This window comes from Acanthisitta chloris, unplaced genomic scaffold (assembly GCF_000695815.1).
Source record: "Acanthisitta chloris isolate BGI_N310 unplaced genomic scaffold, ASM69581v1 scaffold24273, whole genome shotgun sequence".
In the NCBI taxonomy this organism is placed as follows: Eukaryota; Metazoa; Chordata; class Aves; order Passeriformes; family Acanthisittidae; genus Acanthisitta; species Acanthisitta chloris.
Window position 1 is genome coordinate 1 of NW_008665789.1, and position 22,426 is coordinate 22,426.

The 22,426-nt window shown below is 49.5% G+C and overlaps 1 protein-coding gene across 1 annotated transcript; it reads right to left on the reverse strand.

The window, feature by feature from the left end:
- Window positions 1–5,732: 5,732 nt before the first annotated feature.
- Window positions 5,733–21,488, reverse strand: PIK3R6 (phosphoinositide-3-kinase, regulatory subunit 6). Its single transcript, XM_009071893.1, has 18 exons — window positions 21,407–21,488; window positions 20,286–20,377; window positions 18,166–18,234; window positions 17,549–17,681; window positions 16,077–16,146; window positions 15,474–15,657; window positions 14,574–14,721; window positions 14,042–14,128; window positions 13,011–13,467; window positions 12,251–12,350; window positions 11,385–11,507; window positions 10,767–10,877; window positions 9,160–9,250; window positions 8,398–8,468; window positions 8,061–8,151; window positions 7,550–7,620; window positions 6,577–6,689; window positions 5,733–5,889 (listed from the first exon to the last, which is right to left on the reverse strand). The coding sequence occupies exons 2-18, from the start codon at window positions 20,373–20,375 to the stop codon at window positions 5,733–5,735; spliced, it is 2,166 nt and encodes a 721-aa protein (XP_009070141.1). The 5' UTR covers window positions 20,376–20,377; window positions 21,407–21,488.
- Window positions 21,489–22,426: the final 938 nt, after the last annotated feature.

Consider the following 22,426-nt stretch of genomic DNA (forward strand, 5'->3'; position numbering starts at 1 on the left):
ATGATCTGCTCCATGACTTTGCCAGATCATCTTTTTCCATCCCCCTGCCATGGGCAGGGACACCTTCCACTAGCCCAGATTGCTCCAAGTCCCATCCAACCTGGCCTGGAACACTCCCAGGGATGGGGCAGCCATAGCTGCCTCAGCACCCTCACAGGTGCTGTATATCTAATCTGTATTATTATTCCTTCTGTATATCTAATCTAAACTTCCCCTCTGTCAGTTTGAACCCATTCCTGATTGTCCTGTCAATAGTCTCTCTCCATCTTTCCTGTAGCTCCTTCAGGCACTGGAAGGCCACCGTTAAGTCATCCCAAAGCTTCTCTTCTCCAGGCTGAACAATCCCAACTCTCTCAACCTTTCCTCACAGTAGAGGTGCTCCATCCCTTTAATCATCTTGGTGCCTCCTCTGGACTTGCTCCAACAGGTCCATGTCCTTCCTGTGCTGGCACCCCAACTCTCAAAAATATCACTCTCTCTTCTTTTGAAACTATAGCTAAATGGATTTACCTTGCATGGACCATATCTACAATTCTGGGAGACAACTCACTACAAAAACCTCTCTGTGAATACATCTGAGCAGATTTCACTACAATTCACAAAGAAACATGCTGTGGGTGCTGCCTGATCTATAGAAATCTTTGGAGAACCCTAGAAAGGATCTTACTATGCTGATCAGAACCACCAGACCATTTAGAGATTAGTGCCTACTGAGTTTTCCCGATTTCCTGTTCTGAGAGTGCCACACTATTTCATTTAATTGCAGATGTGAAGTGCACACAAAGAGGAGCTGAAGGAAACATCTGCAATATCCCATCATGAAACAACTGCCAGAAAGACAGAATCTGCAATTCTACAAAGCAGGATAAGGTGTCTGATACGAGGACTTGCTCAGCTCCCAGGTCAGCTGTATTCCGACACCACTGGCACAGCATCCAAGTTGCTTCAAGATAAGCAAAGAAGTCTTTGTCAGTTTTTAAGAAATGGTGTCTCATATAATCAAATTGATTTACTTAGCTCCTCTGAGACCCTGCACAAAGTACACAAACACTGAGCTCTGTCAAATTTAAAATCTGAGCTACAATCACTGTACAGGCTTTGTTCCTCAGCACTAACTCCAGTTTGCTTCCTGAGCTCAGTTACATCTATGACATCTAATTGTGTTCAGGGAAGGACACAGCTCCACTTAGGCCTTGGGCTGACACCAAGAGGGGAAAAAATTAATATTTCTACATACAAGCCTTTGAAATTAGCTAAAAGTTCACCATGAAATAGGCAAACAGAAAAATCTTATGTGATATTATAATCACTTTTAACCTTATAATTGCTGCTTAAGAGTAAAGATTTAAAGAAACTTAAGTTTATACATATTTTTTGACAAATAGTTGCAAAGTAATGCAAAAATAACCACTGATGTAGTTGGAAATATAACAAGAGGATCAGTTTTCCCAAGAGCAGTTTCATAGAATCACAGAATGTTTTGGGTTGGAAGGGACCCCAAAAAGCATTCAGAACCACCCCCTGCCCTGGGCAGGGACACTTCCCACCAGCCCAGGTTGCTCCAAGCCCCATCCAACCTGGCCTGGAACACTTCTAGGGATGGGGCAGCCACAGCTTGTCTGGGCAACCTGCGCCAGTGCCTCAGCACCCCTACAGGGAAGAATTTCTTCCGTATATCTAACCTAAATTTCCCCTTCTTCAGTTGGAACCCATTGGTCCTTGTCCTATCACTACAGTTCCTCATGTAGAGTCCCTCTCTGTCTTCCTTGTAGCCCCTTCAGACACTGGAAGGCTGTTCTTTTCCACCTTCTCTTTTCCAATTTGGTTCTTCACCATTAACATCTTACTCACAACAGCATTAAATGCATTGGCACATTCTTACTTCTGCAAGAACAATGAACCCACACTCAAAGCAAAGAGGTCTCACACAGAACAATTTACGGCCACCTCCTTCCTTATCCTTGTGGTGTGGAGACCCTGTGACCATCACAGAGGAAGAAACTGAGTCACCAGTGTTGCAGAGCTCACACACCTAACTGGTATAAACCTCCCGGAAAATGATTTAACATAACTGGTGGTTAAATCAATTCCATCAGCGAATGAGCCCTTGGCCCCATTCACCTGCACACTAGTTTGTAATTCAGAATGTATTTCAAACTGTATAAATACGATTCTCCCCTGAGTCAGCACCAAATGTGTTTACTGGATTAATAATTTAAAAAAAAAATATTATTACACTGAAGCTCAGCTTTGGGCCATACTTTCAATTCTGCCTGTTCACAGTGGCAGTGGCTGAGCACATCCACCCAACAACGAGTGGGAAAGTAAGACCCCTGCAGGGTCAGCCCTCTGCCAGGCAGCCATCGCCTCTCTCCACAGTGGCAGGATTGCAGGAGCACCTGTCATTTCAAGGCTTCTCTTTGCAAAACTGGCATTACAGCAGCTGATGTTGTGCTGAAGCAGATAAAAAGAGCACATATGACCCAGGTAATTGGTTTCAAATGAGAGCAGGCACTTCCAGCTAAAGAAGCAACTGCATTTTAAACCATTCCAGCTATTTCTGTTCCTCTCATAAAAGCACTGATGGCTCTAGGATGTGCTGCTTGCAGGGGTGTGACTCAAGACTGCAGTCAGATATTCTATTAACAAGTTGAGGTCCTGAGGTCTTATATGATAATAAGGGCACGATAAATTCTTGACACTAAAATTGCTCTCAACTTGTGTTTGAATTCCTGGGAGAAGATAACATCTTAATAAAAAGTTCCAGCTATTCTTGGCACAAGGACAATTCTATATATAGTCATTCTAGCAGAGTATTCTGCATGGCACAGAGGATTTGTGCCAGGAAAAGAGTGAGCTAATTACCCTGAAAGGATCTGATGTACAGATAATGTAGAATCCATGCATACAGAGAAAGAGATTACCTCCAAGGCATGTCTTTTCCTTGTCTCCTACCACTTACTACTGAGGCCAGAACACAGCAGGGTGATATACACTGCAAGGCCATTTGCATACAACATATAAAAAATGTATTTAAATAAATACAAGCCCCTATCTCAGGGCTTGTAAAACACCATAAACCACTTGCAAACCACTTAGGCAGATGTGATTAAAATCTGTCCTTCTGCAAAGGAATGATGCAGCTCCTTCACCAAGGAAGTCCCTAACAAACTGACAGCAGCTTTTGATAGTGGCTGAAGGGACTCATTTAAGCCCCATTTAATGTCTGACACAGATCTTTTAATGAGATCAGACCAGCGATTTTTAATTTGTAGGCAAATCTGACCTGCTGAAGAGGTGCTGAAATCCATCTGCCTTTGAGGTTAAGGCAAGGCAGTTTGGTGGAATGGGTTAAAAGTGGAAGACTGGTGAGGAGAACTGTAAACAAGTGACCTTGCAGCTGGGAGTAACCCTTGATAAACCGGTGTGACCGACAGCTGGTGATCCTCTGGTGTAGGCAGTGCCTGCTGTCTGCTGGTGTACCTGTGCCCAGGTGTTGCCTCAGGGAATCTATCTCCTGGTTAGTGAAGGAATGGCAATGGATTTACTGTCTGTGTTTTAGCCATGGGTTTGTGGTTGTCCCAGCTCCTTCCTAGCTTGTGCTGACAGCCTGAGGATTCTTCTGGACTTGGCAGGCCCTGTCAGGACACAGATGCCCTCAGGCCAAACCGACTCAGGGAGATCATCAGCTTCCACCAGTGCCAAGGCTGAATGGACACTGCCCTACATTAATTCCCAGCCCACAGAAGTGACATGAGACAGGAGGGCAGGCTGCTTCCTGCTCATCTGAAATACTGGGTGCCACCTTTGGTAAATCCACACAAGGCTGGGCTGGGCCAGCCTCAGGCACTGGCTGTGAGCACACGTGGAGGTTTTATCCAACAAATACCAGTGCAGAAGCAAACTTAAACCACAGAATTTGAGAAGGCAGACAGTCTGCAGCAAAACCATATTTTACAGATCAAAGCAGATCAAATGAACCATTTTTTATTCATATCCCTTAGGGGGTGCAGAGAGTTCACAGCCAGAGCACCTGGAGAGAGTTTCATGTGTTGGCAGAATGACAAATTTTCCATTCTGTTGTGTGGCGGTAGGGGCACAGCTCTCACTCACAACTTCTGCATCAGCTCTGGGACCAAGAACTCAAGTTTGCTTTTTGACTAGAGACTTAGCTGCATTCATTTCAGCAAATGTATGCCTGAAATACCTTGTTAGGATTTCGGAAGCAAAATCATTAACTTATAAAGGAAAACTTACTATAGGAATGCTATAAATTATGAGAATAAGATTTATAATTTTTTTCAAAATAAATATCTGCCCTGTTGGATATTGACTGTATGAGTGAAGGCAGCCCAGGTAATGGGTCATCTGGGAGCCAAGAGAATAAAACAATGGTAGTGTCATAGAAGGAATGCCTCCAAATCCCCTCCAATGTGAATTTAGGGAAAACTCTCTGGAGATGCTCCAGAAACCACAGATCGCACTCAGAAAGTCAATAAACACACAGCATATTTCATCCATTATTTCAGTCAGCCACAAACTGGAATGAAGACAGACTCCTACATGATCATCCTGGGTCAATCTGAGCCTGGCGGAAGCAGAAGCTGTGCTGTCGATGCCAAACCTGGTCCATCTACAAACCAGGGAGGTTTCTGCACCATGGGAGCAGCAGAGGAAAGGAACAGAAAAGTCTTTCATACATCCTGCCCATGCATCAATCCAGGAGCACTACTCCACTCCATGGCATCTCTTACCCTTACAGCAGGCGTAGACCAAACCAGACCTGCAAGGCAGACTGGGATGCAGAAGCATTGATGGCTGACCTCACAGGGGAGATTTGCTGGGGTTGTAGGTGGTTGTTCCTGGGATGTACAACTGGAGGAAAGCAACCAGTGCTCATGAGGCTCCAGACCAGATGCAGAGAGGTTGTGTAGTGAAGCCACAGCAAAATCCCAGGTGGACTCCAAGGTACACCTCAGACATCTAGGAACTGTTGTGCAGTCTCCTTTATCTGTTCAATTGAGGCTTCTTCTTTAAGCAGAACCATTCATGGCTGAGCATATCCCACAGCACTGCCTGGGCCGCATGGGCAGTTCTTGCCCTGTTCCTTACTGCCAAATATTGCACCAGATTTCCCAAGTCCCCATTTCAAACCATTCATCGTTACTCCATGTGGCCCCTTTGAAACAACAGCAGGACTTCCACAGAAGAAGCCACATTAAACACACTTGCTTTCCCTGTTATAGGCAGGCTTACAGTGAGATTTCCTAAGTTCGTCAGAGGAATAATTGCTGGTTTGTCCAAAATACATCACTGTGTGCCAGAATGAAGAGTTTGCTGTATAGAACCCTATGATCAGGCCCTCATTGCCTGCTGGGCTATGAGACATTGCCGAAGTAAATACTACTGCTAGCAACTGCCCTGTGATTCACAGCACAGCAAGCACCATCAACCTCAGCTGGATTTTCCTCAGTCTTCCTGAAATGAAGAAGCTCAAAAGCAGTTCTGCAGCAAGGCTCTGTCCCTTGGCAGGGGACTGTTCGCCGTGGTCACGCTGTCATTCAGCAAGGCATGGCTGTCTCCCCCAAGCCCTATCCACCTCTGCTGTTGCAGCTTTTCACACCATTACCATTGTAAAATCACCATTGGTGGCTTTTAGTGTGTTTTCTTTTTCCATGTCCTCTGTGATGAGGCAATATCACATCTCCCACACCAGCTTTTTCTCATTTTCTTCACTGGATGATGCCTGCAAATGTGTTGATAGGCAACAGCAGAGACTTGGGCATGTATTTCACAAGCCCCATATCTTCTGTTTTGTGAAGGCTGAATTTCATTGTCCTTGTCTTTTGCAAGCAGTAGCTGGGCTCTAGGCAAGGTGACACTTCCAGGCTGCAAAAGCACAAGAACATATTTACTGCATGTACAAATTTGCCCTTGAGGGTCAGAGCCTGATCTCATTCCAAACATCAGGTCTCTTCACTGACTGCTGAGGGAGGGCTGTCACCTGAGATGTGCAGCTGCTTTTATGCTTTTTCCTACTGTGTTTGACTAGAAAGATAAGCTGATGTGTGCTTTGACCACAAAACCAGTGTTCTTAGTCTGGCTCAGTTTGATTCCCAGGAATTCCGAGTTTATGTATGTTCCACACAGCCCATAGACCTTGAAGCACCTGTCTGCCTGCTTCCAACACATCACATGTCACTGCAACTGCTATAGGCGCATAGAGCTGGATTCTTTCCCCCTTGACACTCCCTGCTGAGGAATGCAGTCAATGCATCAGCCTCGCAAGATAATTCAGGAGATATAAGATCTCTGTTTGTTCCTGGAGGTACCTATTCTTCTACTATCTTAATGACAGCACCTTATGTACAGTGGAAGAACCATTTCATTTCTATGACCATCACCCGAAAACACAAAGGAAAGCAGCACTCTGCCCTGCATTCCCTGGAGAAGCAGCGTCTTTGCGGTGAGTCTTGTCATGTATGAGACTCGGACTCCCTGGGATACAGCCCTTCCAGGAAGGGATGCAAGGTCACCAGGGAGATGTGCAGAGCCTGGCATGCATGGCATTCTCACCTGATCACGTTCCTGTAGGCTCTTCTGCTGTCCTTGTCCAAATGCACCGTGAAGGGTCTCTGCTCTGTGCTCCTGATTTTGATATTGCTTGTTTTCAACATATTTGCCACAGCCTGGATGGAGAAAGGAGGAAGAGCCTGGTGAGTGTGTCCCTCTTCTCCCTGGGCTAGGTAATGTGTGCATGATGGGTGTGAAAGGGGCAGAGGATGACGTCTCTGGTTTTGTTTTTTAACCTCGGATGTGACACAAGGCAAATCCTTTTTCTGTAATCACAACCTGGTCAAGTTTTACAAGGGTAAACTTTCCAAACTGGCAATGCTTGCACAGGCCACAAGTTTGGGATGTCTGGTGTGGGGCATGGTCTGTTCTCCATGGCTGTGGGGTATCTTTGTGGGCAGTGTAGGCTGCAGTACCTTGGTGTTCCCAAGTCAGGTGAAAATAAGCAAAAGTATGCTGGCTACCTGAAAACACCAGCTGAGAGACTGGAAGCTCCAGGGCCTAAATCACCAAGGCACAGTAACACTGAATGCCACCCAAACTGCAGGGACACATTCCCATGGAGCAGTGTCTCCCCTGGGACCTACTTGAACTCTTAAGATGTGGGGTCTGGGGAGCACACTGCAGCTGAAGGTCTGGAGCTAAGAGTTGATAACAAAACTACAAACTCTCTTGCACCCACATGGAGCCACAAGGACTGGGACTAAGCTTTATTTCTCTCCTTTGTCCTTGTGGTCACAGAATAACCCCAGCAGCAGCTCAGTCATTCAGGGGCTCCAGAGACAGGAGTCAATGTGACATTGACCAGTGGGGATGGCATTTAGGGCTTTGGTTCAAAAATGTGGACTTTTACATGGAAAGTAATTGCAAAATGCTGTGTGAGCAGAGTGACCCCAAAGCCTTCTTCTCCCCACAGAGTATTTTCCATTTTGCTGTTGTTGTGATGAACCCTCTGTGAGGATCCACAGGTACTTACTGAGAATGATCGTCCTGACAGGTTGTTGATCCTAATGATTTCAGTGATGGTCACACTCAGACACACCAGGTCTGCAACAGAATCAGCATGTTAGTCTTAGGCCATGGCATGATCTCAGCTCAGCTTTCAGTGGGGCTGGTGCCATATCCCACATGTGGGTGCACTGCCTATGGGATACATAGGACAGCAGAAAAGGAGGCCTCTGGCAAGCTCCAAAGCTCCATGGGCTATGGATGTGTGTAGGATCGTGCTCAGGGTGGAAATCTCAGAGGCTGTGCTAAGGGCAAGGTGAAAGAAGAAGGCTGCAGCAAAAGGAAGATACTGCCTCAGGCACGTCATTCATGAGAAAACACACAACCAGACTGTGGTGACACCAGTACATGCCCATCACTGATTCAACCCCCACAGTTCAGGCACACCTGGCACTAAGTTCCATGGTAAGATTTACCCAACTGAGCTTCAGAAAACTCAGCAAACCCTCCTCACATGGTTCCAAGCAGGAAGAACCCACCTTCAGCCTCATCAGCAGGGATGGCTTTCATTACCAGACCCGTGGAGCGCAGGGACATGGCTACTTCCTTCTCCCGGTTGCTCACAACAACCTGCAGGCAAGGCTCTGTTAGTTTCCCCTGGCAGAGAGTCTGGACATGGAGAGGTCTGGGGGCAGGTTTTCACAAATGCAAGGTTAGCCAACAGGCTTTAAAAGTTCACCATAACCTTTCTGTCTTCTCCTGGAGTGCAATTCCAGAGGAAAGAAGAAGGGCTAGAGTCCTCCTTTTAGGAGACCTGTGCCATGGTGGGGATCCCTGTGAACAGAGACATTTTGGGCTGATGAGAGCCCCACTTACCTTTCTGTATGTTACTGTGAGATCTACACCAGGGCCATCCAGGGTTGTTTTCTTCTTGGTCATGCTCAACTCTGCAAGGAAGGAAGCAAGTAGGATTGAGGTTTCACTCAGCCAACCTATCTGTGGTCAGCAGAGAGGGATCCTCCTTTGGAATCAGCCACCTCCTCCATGACACAGTGGTCTAGCACATTGACACTTCTCTCCTTGCCTATGGGAGCTGAGTTTCTATGCACTCAGAAGGTCCTGTGAGATGGACTCACTCAAGGGTCTGAGCCCAATCTCGATAGCAAACATCCATTGGATCAGACACCAGAGTGCACTGATGGAAGGGCTGGATGTGACTTCTGTAACAGTCCAGCCTTCAAGCACTCTTGTTCCATCACTGGCAACTCAAGGAATCTGGATTTCTAATAGGGAAAACATCTGGCTTGTGAAAGCCCAACTTGTTTCCTCAATAAAATTAGGGTGCTGGTCCAACTTTGGAGGGTTCTGGAGCCAACCAAAGACACAGTCTATAAAACCTGGTTGAGACCAGGAGCCAGTGAGCACAAGGTCTCTCATTTAGTGTGGTTTCATGAGTCTGAAAAGGAGAGGGAGGTGTTTGGGGAAATATCCTGCATGTCAAGGAACAAGGGGTATTGTCCCCTGGCAGCCTTGACTGCTGTAGGCTGAGGGCAAGAGTGAACGGGGTCTGGGGTCAGCAGGACCCCAACTAGGATGGCAGCCCCTGCTGCAGGGCTCAGCTTGGTGGGACACACACACCTCTGTGGGAGATGCTGTCCTGCCCCTGGGTGCGCAGCTCCGTGAGGAACACGTCCTCGGCCGGCTCCTGAGCTGGGTCATTGAAGAAAATCTGAAAGAGAGGAAATCTCAGCTCCTCCTTAGTCACCTCGTGGTGTCACACGGGGCTTGTGACGTGAAAAACTTCTCCAGAGCACCCAGGTGCGACATCAAAGGGGATGCATGACCTCACCATGGCAACCAAGGTAACTATGAGATGGGGAGAACTGCTTTGGCTCTTTTCTGAAGCCCAGGAGCGTGGCAGGCCTCGGCCCGAGCAAGCCGGGTCAGCAGAGCCACGGGCAGTGTCCCCTGCCACTGGATGTCACTGTGCACTCACAGATGAGTCAGCTCCCAGCTGACTCACAGGGAGCAGCAACTTCCCAAGCCTGACTGAGATCCTGGTTGAGCTTCAAGGCACGTAATTTGTACCTGATACATCTAAATCAGCAGGTCCCTACAGCCCTATGAATTGTTTTCTTTCCATAGTCTTCTATTGAGCAAAACGTGAAGAGAAGGTCCTGGAGAACCTCTCCTAGCCACTCCTATGTCCAGCCCCTGTGGGACTTGACTCCCACTTCTAGCAAACCTGCAGCCAAAGAGGAACATCATGGTCTTAACCAAAAAGGCAAAATAGGGTCAGTGTTTCCAGATGAAGCAGCATCACACACTGTATGATGAGAGATAGGTTAGGTGCCTCTATCTGAAAACCACATCTGAAGTCAGTTCCTCTTCCCCTGCTTGAGTCACCCACTCTCTCACTTGCTGTTGGGTTTTGTCTTGGAGGAGAAATGAGTGGAACGAAAATTCACAAATCAAAATCCCCAGTCACACAAGCTGAGGACCTGGTGCACCAGATGTTTACAGGCTAGATGTTAGTAGTTCATGCCCTGATGGTGCTCTACCAGGAATTGCCAAAGCTCTTTCAGCTCTTTGCAAGTCATGTGCCAGTTTGCCCAGGCAATGGCTGCTCCCGTGCTGTAATAGCTTACCACAGGGGCTACAGGTAGATCAAAAGGACGTGTGCACCAGTGCCAGCCTAAGCTTTGAAGGGGAGAAACTGCCAGAGAAGCAGAGGGGAGGTGATGTTACATGCCTGAACGCAGTTCTTTGTTCTCATATCGAATGCCAGGCCTCACTCTGATACCATTTCAGAGTAAAGATGGCAGGAAATAAATAAAATGATGTTTCAGGAAACCCTGCAAAGCCCCTGTAAGGTATAGGAAGGCTTTGGCAAAGCCACTCAGAAAAGTCCTGTTTGCTCACAGCATCTCAAGCAGCAAGAGGTACCAGAGCTCCTGAGCAACCCTGAATCCAGCAGAGCAGGAAATCTGTGTCCCTACGGGGTAATTTCAAGGTTTACTTTGCTGTCCCATTTTATCCTGAAATAACCTTCCCAGAATCATTGACTGCAGCTGAGCTGTGCTACATAGAGTTACTAGAACTGGGTGTCTGGCAAGGAGAGGACAGGCTGAGGTGCACGAGGGTGCAGGCTCATATCTGCCGAAAGCCCCGAGACCCTGCTGACTCTGCACAGCTCTGCAAGGCCTTGCAGGGTCATGTGAAGGCACCAGGGATGTGACACCCACCTTGACAGCATAGACCTGGAAGCAGACAGGCTGGATACCCATGCGGACATAGTAAGCAATCACATCTGTGATGAACAGATCAGTCACAAGGTGTTTGCTTGGCGAGGAAGGCTGGGGGGACAAATCACATTACGGATCAGCTACAGTCACTTCTCAAAAACCCTGCCACAAACCCTCACACCTTCCTAGGCAGATAATGAATGATGAGCTGTTGCCCAGGGCAGCACTGAGCTGTTTTGCCCTCAGTAGTGAAAGTGAATGAGAGAAGCAAAGGCTGCACCCACCTATCAGCCTTTTTGGTGGGCTGCAAGTGGTGGCTCAGACTGCCAGGAAATGAGAGCTGGGGATATTTCAGCAAATGCCTAATTTATATTTTCTGTCTTGAAATACGCCATTTCCTGTCATTTAGCCAAAAAACCCCATCACAGCAAATGGGTCTTGTGGCTGGCATAGTGTCAGCCACATGTGCCTTCCAGCTGGGCCCTGGGACAGGTCTGCAGGAGAAAACCTCTGTCTGGGACATGGAGGAGCCCTGTGGGGCACAAGCTCATCCTCAGGCATGGCAGATGTGTTTGGGAAATGGGCCAGGCTGTGGAGGTGGGAATATTTTCCTCATACCATGGTGGCCAGCTTGGGAATCATGTGGCACAGAGTGTTGATGTTGCTCTCGTACCACGGGTCGGCTCTGCCAAGGTACCCAGCCACCTCACACAGCTCCTCGTGGCCGGTGGCAGCACGGTCCTGTGGAAGAAACACACAGCTGAGAGTAGGATCATGGCTCAAAATACCAGGAGCCACAGAGAAGGCAGAGGGAGCTGGGGCACGAATGCCCTTTGAGGAGCTCCCCCATGCCTCCCCCTTCCCTGCTTCATCCAGAGAAGATGGCAAACTCACTTCGTGGGTGCTCAAGAACAAAAGTTAAGTGAAGAACAAAACCAAGAAATACTCATTTTTATAGTGAAATGTTTGTCGGGACTCACAGCCAGGTCTGGGCCAGCTTAACATATTCTGAGAAGTGAAACTGTTTATTTATCGCTGTCTCGAGGCTGCCTGAGAGGAAGAGACATGCCCAAGATAAACTGCAAGGTAGTGACTTACAGAACTAAAATTGGGGCCATGACCAAGGAGGCAAAGCCCTCACTGAGTGACAATGCTTCCCTAAGCATTTGGGAGGCCAGAAAACCATCAGTCCTTTGCTAAAACTCATTGATCCTATTATAGCTGGGGCATAGAAGCAGAACTGCATGAGTTATCACCCATCAGGGAGGTTGGAGCAACCTGAATGTCTGTGGGGCTGATGGTTCTCCAAAGCCAGCCTGCAAACTGAGCCCAGCTGCTCTGACTTGGCTCCCAATCTCCTTGTTCCAGGAACAGGGCATTAACGGATGTGAATTCCTGTAACCCCTTTGCTCTTCCCCCAAAACCACCAGCAGCAGTTGCTGGCAGGCAGCAGCAGTGCCTGGAGCTGCCAAGCCCAGACTCACCACAACAGTGAAGGTGTTTGGCTGCCCTGTCACCACTGGGATGTAGTAGAACTGCAGGTTCAGCCTGGGAGTCAGGAAAACTCGCCGTGTTTCTCGCTTCCTTGAAATGGACAAATAAATAGCCATGTCCCAAGAGGAAGGGGGAGGAACATGTATCTTGGTCGAGGCTGGGCAGTGCCAGGAGGTTGCAGCTGCTCTGCAACAGGAGCACATACCCTGCTCGTGTGTCTCCTTTGCCCAGGGTGACAGGATGACATCAATGCCCCTGAGTCCCCAGACTGAGCAAGGGGAGATGATGGGGAGCTGCAGACAGGATTTTGTTGCGGTCCCCTCTGCTCCCAGCTCTGCTCCCCAGGCTGCTGACTGAACTGCAACCCAGAGACACCCCACGCTGCTCTCCTGGCCCAGGTGAACCAGCTGGGAAGAGCCAGCTGGAAAACAGCTTTTCTTTAGAATTTTCCCCTTTTGCATGGGAAAACATCTTGCCTCAATTATTGTTCATTTTACCCACTTCATGGATAGAGGGAAGAACTCTGTGTGCATCATTTGGGCCAATAGAGCCAAACAATGCCACGCAGCCAGTGAAGTCGGATGCATTTAGGTGCTCAACACCTGGGTCCTATCCTGTCCCAGGTAACACTGGAGCCCAACCCCACCCCAGCCATCCTGGCTGCTTCAGCAGGCTGAAGAGCAAAGCCTCCCACTCTGTCCTGCCTTCTCCCAGGCCCCCAGAGCCAAGGAGGCTGTGGCCACTAGTTACCTCAAAGAGTGGTAGGCTTGTGCCAGGCGGCCCAGGATCCGGTCATCCCCCAGCAGCACGATGCGCGCAGTGTGCAGCCTCTGAAGTGAGGCTGCAGGACCTGGGTGGGTGCCTGAACTCCTCTGCAGCTTTGCTGGGGACTTTGCCCCGGGACTGTTGCAGCCAGCCTGCAGGAAGGCCACGCTCTCCAGTGGCGATGGCTTTTTCTTAATGCCACCCTTCCTGTGGAGCCGGGACTGCCCTGTGTCAGCACTGCAAGGGGTGAAGGTCTCCTCAGCTGCCACAGGCAGGTCCCGTTCGATGCCACTGTCAGTGGAGAGGACGGAGAAGCGAGTCTGCTCACAGCATTCACAGTCCGAAATAATGTCTTGGATCTCAAAATTCTCCAGGTCCTGGCTGAGGCAGTCAGGCTCGCAGCTCTGTGACAGTGGGCGGATGAATAGCACCAATTCCTTCCCTGCGGAGAGAAAGGAGTTGAAGAGGGAAATCCAACCAAAGCCAGGCTGAGCCCTCGGCTTCCCACCTCTCCGGCAAACTGCAAGCAAATACCTCCACCAGCAGGTCCAAGGAGAGTCAGTCTTTCAGTACTGTTTCACATTACCCCACTCAAATCATAGAATCATAGGATGGTTTGGGTTGGAAGGAGCCTTAATTATCACCTCATTTCAGCTCCCTTGCCATGGGCAGGGACATCTCCCACTAGACCAGGTTGCTCCAAGCCCCACCCTGGCCTTGAACACTACCAGGGATGGGCCAGCCATAACAAACAGGTACTCTGGGCACATCATGTTGCAGTCTGTTCCTCTCCTAATCTACTTCACCAGTTTACACCCATAATCCCCTGATCTGACCCCATCAGCTCAAGAGAAGGAAGGCTGGTGCAGTCAGCATGAGTCTGTATGAACTCGGCCCTTGGGCAAAGGTTACAAAACTCTGCTTAGAAGTCAGGACTAAATGACACGTTTTGCACAGGATCCCCAGCCCCAGGCAACACCCGAGCTCCTCACAGCTTCCTTCCCTGGGGCACTCACAGAGTTGGTCATCTTCTGTCCAGAGGTGAAAGCTGATGTTGGGGTTGGGCAGAGGGGTCCCCTGGATCCCTCCCAGGGGAACATTGCCTGGGGAAAACAAGAATGCTTGTAACACACAGGAGTATTTTTCCTGCACAGGTGCATGAACCTCCCAGTGCTGAGCACCCATGCTGAGCCCCTGGTCTTCTTCCACCCTGGTTTCTTCTGGCCAGATGTGAGGCTGTAATCACAGGCCTCTGCTCTCACAAACTCAGCCAGAAGAAGGTGCCTATACTGTTGGTGGAAGGGAGACATGAAGACAGGGTAGCTGAGGCATGGGCATGTGAAGGATCTTGCTTTTGCAGATAGCAGAGAGGCTGGAGAATAAACCATTCTTCTAGCACTGGGTCTCCAATGCACATGGCAATCTCAGCTGAGATGTAAGGAAGCCCTCTGATCCCACCACCACCAGCTCTTTTTAACCCATTGGACAGCTGTAGGAGGGCATGGCAGAGCTTCCTTATCCCGCTGGGTATGGCTGGCTGGAGCTCACCTGCTTGCAAGGAGCTGAGGAGAGTGTGGTAGATCTCCTCCAGCCTGGCTGCATGTTGGCTGCGGTCTGCACTCCCCTTGCTTCCTGCACACTCCACTGCCACCACCACTTGCCGGAACCAGTGCTCCACATCGCTCATGGCCATATGCTGTCATGAGGAGCAGCTGTTAACATCCAGAGGTGTGAAAAGAGGGGATGTTTCACAGCCACAGGAGGGGGCAGAAAGAGGGTAAATGAGTTCTGCAAAAAATGTTTTGCAGTAGAGGGCACAAATGTCTTCTCCCCAGGGAAGGCTGGAGAAGAGGTGTTGGCTGTGCTGTCTGCTTAAAATTATTTTCTGACAGGATTGCAGTGGATGAGCACTGCGACCATGAGCTCAGGGAGTCAGCAGCAGTGCTGGTACTTCAAGTGACTCTCAGGAGATGGGGACAGCAGACACACAAAGGTGTTCTTGGAGTGGAAATCACTGAACGCCCCTGCAAAGTTGCCTTTCTGAACCAGACGTTTGTCTTACAGTGGCCCCACAGCTTCTTCATGGATGTTTTGGAGATAACTAATTGAAATATTTCAGCTGAGATGTCTTTGTAATGCCCAGGGGCTTGCAGAGGAGCTGTGTTTCAGTGGCAGAGCCCAGCTTTGCTGTGCAAAACTGAAGACTCAAAGGAAAGATTCAAAACCTCTGGATCCTGCTGTAGCAACTGCTTTATATTTGAAGAATATTTTAGTTTAACGCCAGCTCTGCTCATAGGCCAGCCTTGCATGTAACACTGGGGCTACTGAGGAGTGAGGAGCAGGGGGAGTCTCTCCACTTGCCACAAACCCTTTTTTTTCTCCAAGGTGTCCAACAAGAGCAGGACCATTGGAAAACCAGTGGTGGTGCTGCAGAACGGCTGTCATTACCTGGAGATTGGCCTTCAGGCCCTCGATGTTGCAGCTCTCACCCAGGGTCGACTGCATGGTGTGGATGATCACATAGCACATGCATGCCCGAGGACTCTGGGACACCTGAGCTGCCTCGGTGTCGGTGACCAATGCATTGCAGATGGCTTCAGAGAGCAGCTCTGGATCAGCAAAGATGAAAATCCTGTGCAGGGCAGGAGGATGGGAAAAGAGGAAAAGGAGGGAGGAAAGGAGGGAGGGAAGGGGAGGGGAGGGGAGGGGAGGGGACTCCCTGTTACTGATGTCAAGGCTGGCACGAGCAGCTCATGTCTCCATTATTCCATGCAGAGAAAAAGTGTTGCTGCTTATATTCCCCTTCTCCACACCAAGGGAAGCTCCCTGCCTCCCAGGACCACAGAAATCAATTGGGACACATGGGAGGAACATGCTCCTCCCAGTGTCAGTCGTGTTTAGTGAGGCACTGCATGCCACCAAACTGTGTCCCCCACAACCACGTACTGTCATGTGGTTTAGGCCTAAGTTAGCTGTCCCACCCAAGATTAATACAGTGCAGGAAAAAGACAGATTTCACTAAGAATAATAAAATGAGAAGACACTACTCACTTTTCCTGGTAAGGGTACGGGTCGCTTTTGAGGCTCTGTTCGGAAATGACCATTCTTTGATACAACATACCTGGGAAGTGCAAGAAGATAAGCACATGGGAGTCAGAGCATGAGAAATAATACAACTCCTTGGAGCAGCTCAGTGCTCCTCCCAGTTGTAGAGGCTGATGGTGAGTCTGCCAAGTCGGTGAACACCCATAGCTGGGGAGATGATGTAAACCAGCCAAGAATCAGGCTCAGAGTTAAAAATAGTCAAGGACGAAGATAGGCCATGCTACACAAAAAGAAAAGCCCTTCTATTCAGGGACAGTTTCCCGGTGTTTCCCTTCCTTTGTTTAGTGGATTATGAGCTTGGGACCAGAGTGGGAAGGAGGAAGAAGAGCCTTACTCCTGCTCTCTGACCCCAAGGCCACGTCAGGGGCAGCACTTGGGTGGATATGGAGAGCACAATGCATACACAATCAGGAGAGATGTACTTTATCCTCACACAGCTCGGGAATGAGGAAGATACATCCACCTGACATTGGTCAGGGGCAATCTTCTTGTGACCCTTGTGGTGCCCTGAGGGAAGCCCCGCTGGAGATCCCCATCTCTCCACACTGAATCATTGCCTTACCAGAAGTCAGGTGAGATAAAGGTGAACCTTGGAGCTTCAGACAAATCAGTACTGGGGAAGAATGGGTGGGGTGATGGGGATGGGCTGAGAATACCCAAACCATCACTTTCTCTCTAATTTCCCACCAGGTTCCTCATTTTTTACCTCCCCCTCACGGTGTCTGCATCTTGCACTGCTTTAAAGGATTGATTTTAAAGACTCTTATTAAAGAAAACGTTAACAAGAAGAATGTTAGAGAGAAATGTAGAGAAAATGTAAACAGAGTTGTCCTTTGGCTTCCTTTCTCAAAGGGCCTGTTCTCTGCAGACACTACTGACATTTTAGTGTCTACAACCTGACACACAGGTACTGAAGGGAGGAAGAGCCCATGCTGGGCAGCTGCAACTCAATCTCAGATGGAAAATTCACTTTGCGAAAAGGAGACCTCTGCAAAACGTACTGAGATGCCCAGGCTGGGAGCAGAAGCAACCTGTTCCCCATATAGACAGAGGGTGTATATATGTACCTGGCCTTAGGTGAGCTGGTCTTGACTCTGGTGTGTCTACACTGATATCAGGGCAACTCCAAGGTTTTCTGCTAGTATTTGAGGCTCAGCAGCTTTAGATCAGGAGAGGGGAACCCTCCCACCCAAATGCATCCCCAAGAACCCCCAAAGCATTTGGCCAGCCCCCACAGAAATTCCTGCCATGGCTTGCTGCATTAGGCAAAGGCCAGCTCAGGTATGGAAATCCCCCAGGCCCTCATGAGTTGCTCTGGACTGGGATAGTTGATTTCCTTCATGATACCCCAATCCCTCTGCCTTGAGGGCTTAGCCATGCATGGTGCCAGGCAGGGGCAGAGCAGGGAGCCCTCATACCTGGTGCTGTCCTTTCCATCTTCAGCCTGGTGGCATAGTCCAGGCCGATGGTGCAGAAGGGCTTGGGCAGGGTGAGCAGCTTCTTGCAGAAGTCATACACTCTGCCACAGAGCTCGTCGGAGATGCAGGGGGCCTGGAGAGAGTAAAGAAGATGCCACAAGTAGTGATCCCTAACACTGCTCTCCTCACAGACTCCAGGGCAGGAGGGCACTGAGCTACACTAAATCCAACATGAATTTAAATGCAATATATGAAGCATAATCAGACCCTACAATGGTTTGGAAACCTCCAGCAATAACCACTGACGGCTGTGGACATGCTTTTTTTTTTTTACGGTTGTGGCTTCAGTCACTACCAGGCACATAAATACCTCCAGAAAAGTGGGTCAGCTGGAAGGACCTGTCACTCCTGTACATGTCACAGGTAACAGTATCTCAGCCACCAAACATCACACTGGGAAATGCACAATTTAGTCCACCTGTGGTAGTCCCAGAGCTTTGCTGGGCAGGTACTGGGATATTTCAGCACAGGAACAGGTTCTGAGTGACTTCAGGTGGTCTCTCTTGTGACTTCTGATTTCCCTGGATCTTGCCATAGTAAAACCTGTGGTAAGTTACCTTTATCAGGGTGTACATCAGTGTGTGCAGCAAGGGGATGATGTAATGCCTGAAGTCACCTCGCTCTGCCTGTGGAAGCAAAAGGCCCAGTCAGCACTCAGTAGGATGCTGGGCTGGGCAGCAGCACCTGGGAGCCCTCATAGCCCCCAAGTTTTGTTTGGTTCTGTCTCTCAGCAGCTCAGACACACAAGGTGAGCACAGGCATCACCCTGGCTTAGGAGGAATGCTCCCTGGGTCACAATGGGGTTTGGGACTCCTCCACAGGCTTAGAGTGGGCAGGATGTCCCTAGGGAGGGGTGGAGGTGGGGGGTGGACCACAGTCATGGTGGGAGAGGGAGAGCAAAGGTTTCTGACTGAGGTCATTAAGAAGCCTCTTTCAAGCTGCAAAAACTCATGTGGAATGACAAAACTTCTGGGAAAACCCGTCTTAGATATGATGGGTGTGGGACCAGAGTGAACAGGGAGGAGGTATGCTCTTGTGTTCCCATCCTGCTCATGGGAAGCCAGATGGATGCTCAAGCTGACAGAGCTCCAGCCCCTTCTGGCAGCCTGGTCCGTCTATAACAGCACCTTCAGCAACAGGAATGTCCATGGATAAACCTGGGAAAGGTATTTCCACCCCAAAGATATTTCTAGCACCTTTCTTCAGAGCTGCTGTGCTGATGGACCTGAGTTAAATAGAACTGATGGTAGCAAACCTGTAGAAACTGTCAATAAAATGTATAATACTGAATTGCTGAGACCAGTTGATATTTGCCCTGGAGGAATTCAAGCATGAAATTGCTAAATTATCCCCTATGGCTGGTACTGACATCTCAGAGCTGCTGCAGGACCAGAAGAATGAAAAAACCCCAGCAAGTCAACCAAAAAGCCAAGTGACAGACTTCGAGGAAAAGCTTCTGGGAGATGAAGGGAATTACAGACCTGGAGGCCTGACTCCCCTCCTGGGCAAGGAAAGATAAGAGTAGCAGAGTGATAATAGGTATGACTGACATGGCTATAGAGAGGAAAGCAGCCCTCAAGTCCTTGGGGAAGAACCACAGCAAAGGGTGATGTGTGTGTCCCTGTCTGTCTGGATTTGTGAAAGCCACTGGACGAAACCCCTTCCCAAGGCACTGAGGGAAGCTGAACTGCCATAGCATAAGACAGTCAGGCTGCAAATAGCCTCAGAGCTGTTTAAAAGGCAGGAAACATGAATTGGGAACAACTGCAGGATGCTCACAGCACTGAGATGTGATCTGCCCTGGGCTAGCATGACCCGTGTGTGTGACGTGTTGAGGGAGGGAGCTGACAGCCTCTGCTGGGGTGCTTGGCTCCATCCTCCCAGCTTGGAAGGAGAAATAGCAAAGATGCAGAGAAGATGGTACAGGGAGGTTTCTGCACAGAGGATGAGGAGCAGGGGCTCATCCATCAGTGGGGTGAGGAGGAGGAGGGGAGTGAGGGCTGATCCTCCCTGCACCAGGATGAGGGCACTGGGTAAGATGAGGCAGGCTTATATGAAAGAAAAGGTGCTTCTTCTACACATGACACCTCACCAAACCATAAACCAGGTCACACCAGGATGCTGAGGATTCTAAGGGTTTCTGCAAGACCAGAAAATGACAAGACAAATCAGTGAAACAAAAAATCCTTCACAAGGTTTCCATCAGCTGCTCCCAGGACTGGGTTAGGTGGTTCTCGCTTTGGGGTGGAAATGAGTAACCTGGAGGAAAAATTTCCGCTCTACCTGTGACTACAGCTGATGGGGTGGGATGAGGGAGACTTGGGGATGGTTGGAAGAGTTATGCACTGTGCTATTTGCAAACTGTGAGGATTGGCTGCCTTTGGCTGCTGCAGCATCAAGGAGTCTGGGGAGGTTCTCAGCTCTACCCATTGCTCACTATCACTTTGGGACAAACCCTGACCCCTGCAGTCATCAGCTGTGTTCAAGCTACAGCTCTGTGCTGGTGTCCCTGAGGGTTTTTCACTCCGTGCTATGAACCACAGTCCCCAGCCAGGCCCAAGGCCCTTAAAAAAAAATCCTGTCTGAGGTGGAGTTGAGTCCCCATCACTCTGCTCCCCACAGCAGGGCACATGCCATGGAAGGGCCAAGCCTGTCACCCCTCTGGGGTGACACTCACCCTTTCCAGCTCCTTCACCAGGATCCTGACCAGGACAGAGCTGTTACTGGGATTCTGGTCAATTTTTTTATGCAGGGTCCATCGCAGCATTCCTGAGAAATGAAAGCCAGAAAAGGTCAGGTTGCCAAGCAAAGCAGTGAGGGATTGGGGCAGCATTTCACAGAGGAATCAGGAGACCTGGGCACTGTTGCTGCAAAAAATCACCCACTGGGATGCTGCACTGACATCATTATCACAGCTAAATCAGGTTTCTCTGCCCTCTGCTTCAATCATTGACCCTCTGCAAGGGACAAATCACGCTAGTGCTCTCATTCTGGATGCAGCATTCATGTATCATATATCTAATACTGGGAAACCTTTGGAAAAAGGTCCTAGATATCCTAGGACCGAGGGGCTGGAGAACAAGGCAGAGAAATGGACATGAAGTTTGTTTCCTGTTCCCTCTATTGCTGTCTGTATAACTCCCTGCTCTTACTGCCTGCCCCAAGGACTTTGGGTTCCTGCTGGTCCCCTGAATGCTGCCTGCCAATAGTTCACACTCAAAGCAACAATCACAAAGCATCTCATTCCTGCAGCTGTCAAGTCTCATTGTAGACAAAATCAAGTTTCATTAACTGTAAAATATTCTGTGCACTCCAAGCAAAATAAATTTTTCAAAATTAATTAGTTTTTCTAAGCCTGAAACACTCCAGTGGCTCAGGTAGAGCTTTGTTCTCCACATCCATAAAACAAAGATTTCAACTGATTCCTCAGTGAGGAGCTGAGCAGTGCGTGGAAAAGTGATATCCCCGTGGGGAGAGATGGGGAGACTCCAGCTCAGAGGTGTTAAATGGGCTGAACAGAGCTGAGAGTGCTCCATTTATGTCCCAGCTTAACGCTGGACCTCCTGGGAGAGTGAAGGGTGGAAAGGATGAAGCTGATGCATGGTACTCACTGAGAGCTTGCCAAGATTTGGTACCTCTGAGAGAGGGTTAGAAAAGGCAGAGCAGACTCAGGGAGGAGAAGGCACTATGTCCCCCCACCCTGGCACTGAGAGAGGGAGTAGGAGGGGTGTTGAGGGTGAGCAATGCCCCAGCAAGGCAGGTGCTGACCCCCAGGAGCTGTGCCAGGGTCTGTCTCACCTTGGTCACACTGGCAGGCAGGGTAGTGCCCATCCAGCGCTCGCAGCAGCGTGCGGACACAGCGCAGGATATCTGACTCCACTTCTGCGGGGACAAAGAGAATGTGAGCAGCCAGGCCAGCAGCCTTGGGAGACTGGCACACAGGTACAACCCCAGGGGAGCAGGCACTGGTTTGGGTGAGCACGGGGACTGCACCCTCCCTGCATCCCTCAGGATGGCTCAGAAGGTTTCAAGCCTGGATAAGCCTCAATGCAAACAAAGCAGAGCTCTCCCTGGGGCCATTGGAGCTGGGGGCAAATGCCACCCCATGGACTGGTGGTCCCTGCAGTCATACTGGAGGGCAAAGTGCTCCCGCATGGGAAGCTCTGCACAGGACTGCTCATGCACGAGCTCTGCAGAGCCCTCCTCTCCCGATGTGCAATGAAAAATTCACACATTAAATATGGAAACTAACCAAATTAAAGCACAACTAGGCACCAGAAAAGAGCAGAGACACCTCTGTGGTTTGGCACTGCATGGATTCAGCTTCAACTCATTGCAAGGAGCTCTCTTGCAACAAGGTCTGCTACCCACACCAGCAGCCCACCCTGCATGGGAAACCCAGACAGAGCCTCCAGGCTGGCATGTAACCTTCAGCCTTCACGGCCTCTCCCTGATGTGCAACCACCCACTCCTGGGCCCTGAGCACCTTCTACTCCTCCAGGCAGGGAGCCTAGGTCAGTGTTTCTGCCTGGTAACCACCACATGTAACTTGTATGCATCAAAACCAAACTGCATCCTACTCTCAGCCAAAAATAGGTTTTACATCCTCAGCCTCAGTTTGGGGTATGAATTGTATGTGGGGCAAGGGCCTGTGAACCCAAGCTCACTCAGGTGACAGCTAGCTGGCCATGAGTGCCCACACAGCATGGATGTAAAATTAAAATCACCCCTGAAAGTATATGGGTATCGACCAGGAAGGCTGCAAGGAAGGTCCCTGTACCTCACCATGTCCTGACTTACACCAGGCTGTTCTTTCCC

Excerpts from the sequence above, each read along its gene's own strand:
- PIK3R6 (XM_009071893.1), bottom strand. The coding sequence starts at position 20,375 with ATGCTGCGATGGACCCTGCATAAAAAAATTGACCAGAATCCCAGTAAC. Across the intron at positions 14,722-15,473 it reads GCCTGAAGGCCAATCTCCAG|CATATGGCCATGAGCGATGT; the intron begins GTAATGACAGCC and ends TCCTCATGACAG. Across the intron at positions 9,251-10,766 it reads TCCAGGTCTATGCTGTCAAG|ATTTTCTTCAATGACCCAGC; the intron begins GTGGGTGTCACA and ends CCTCTCTTTCAG.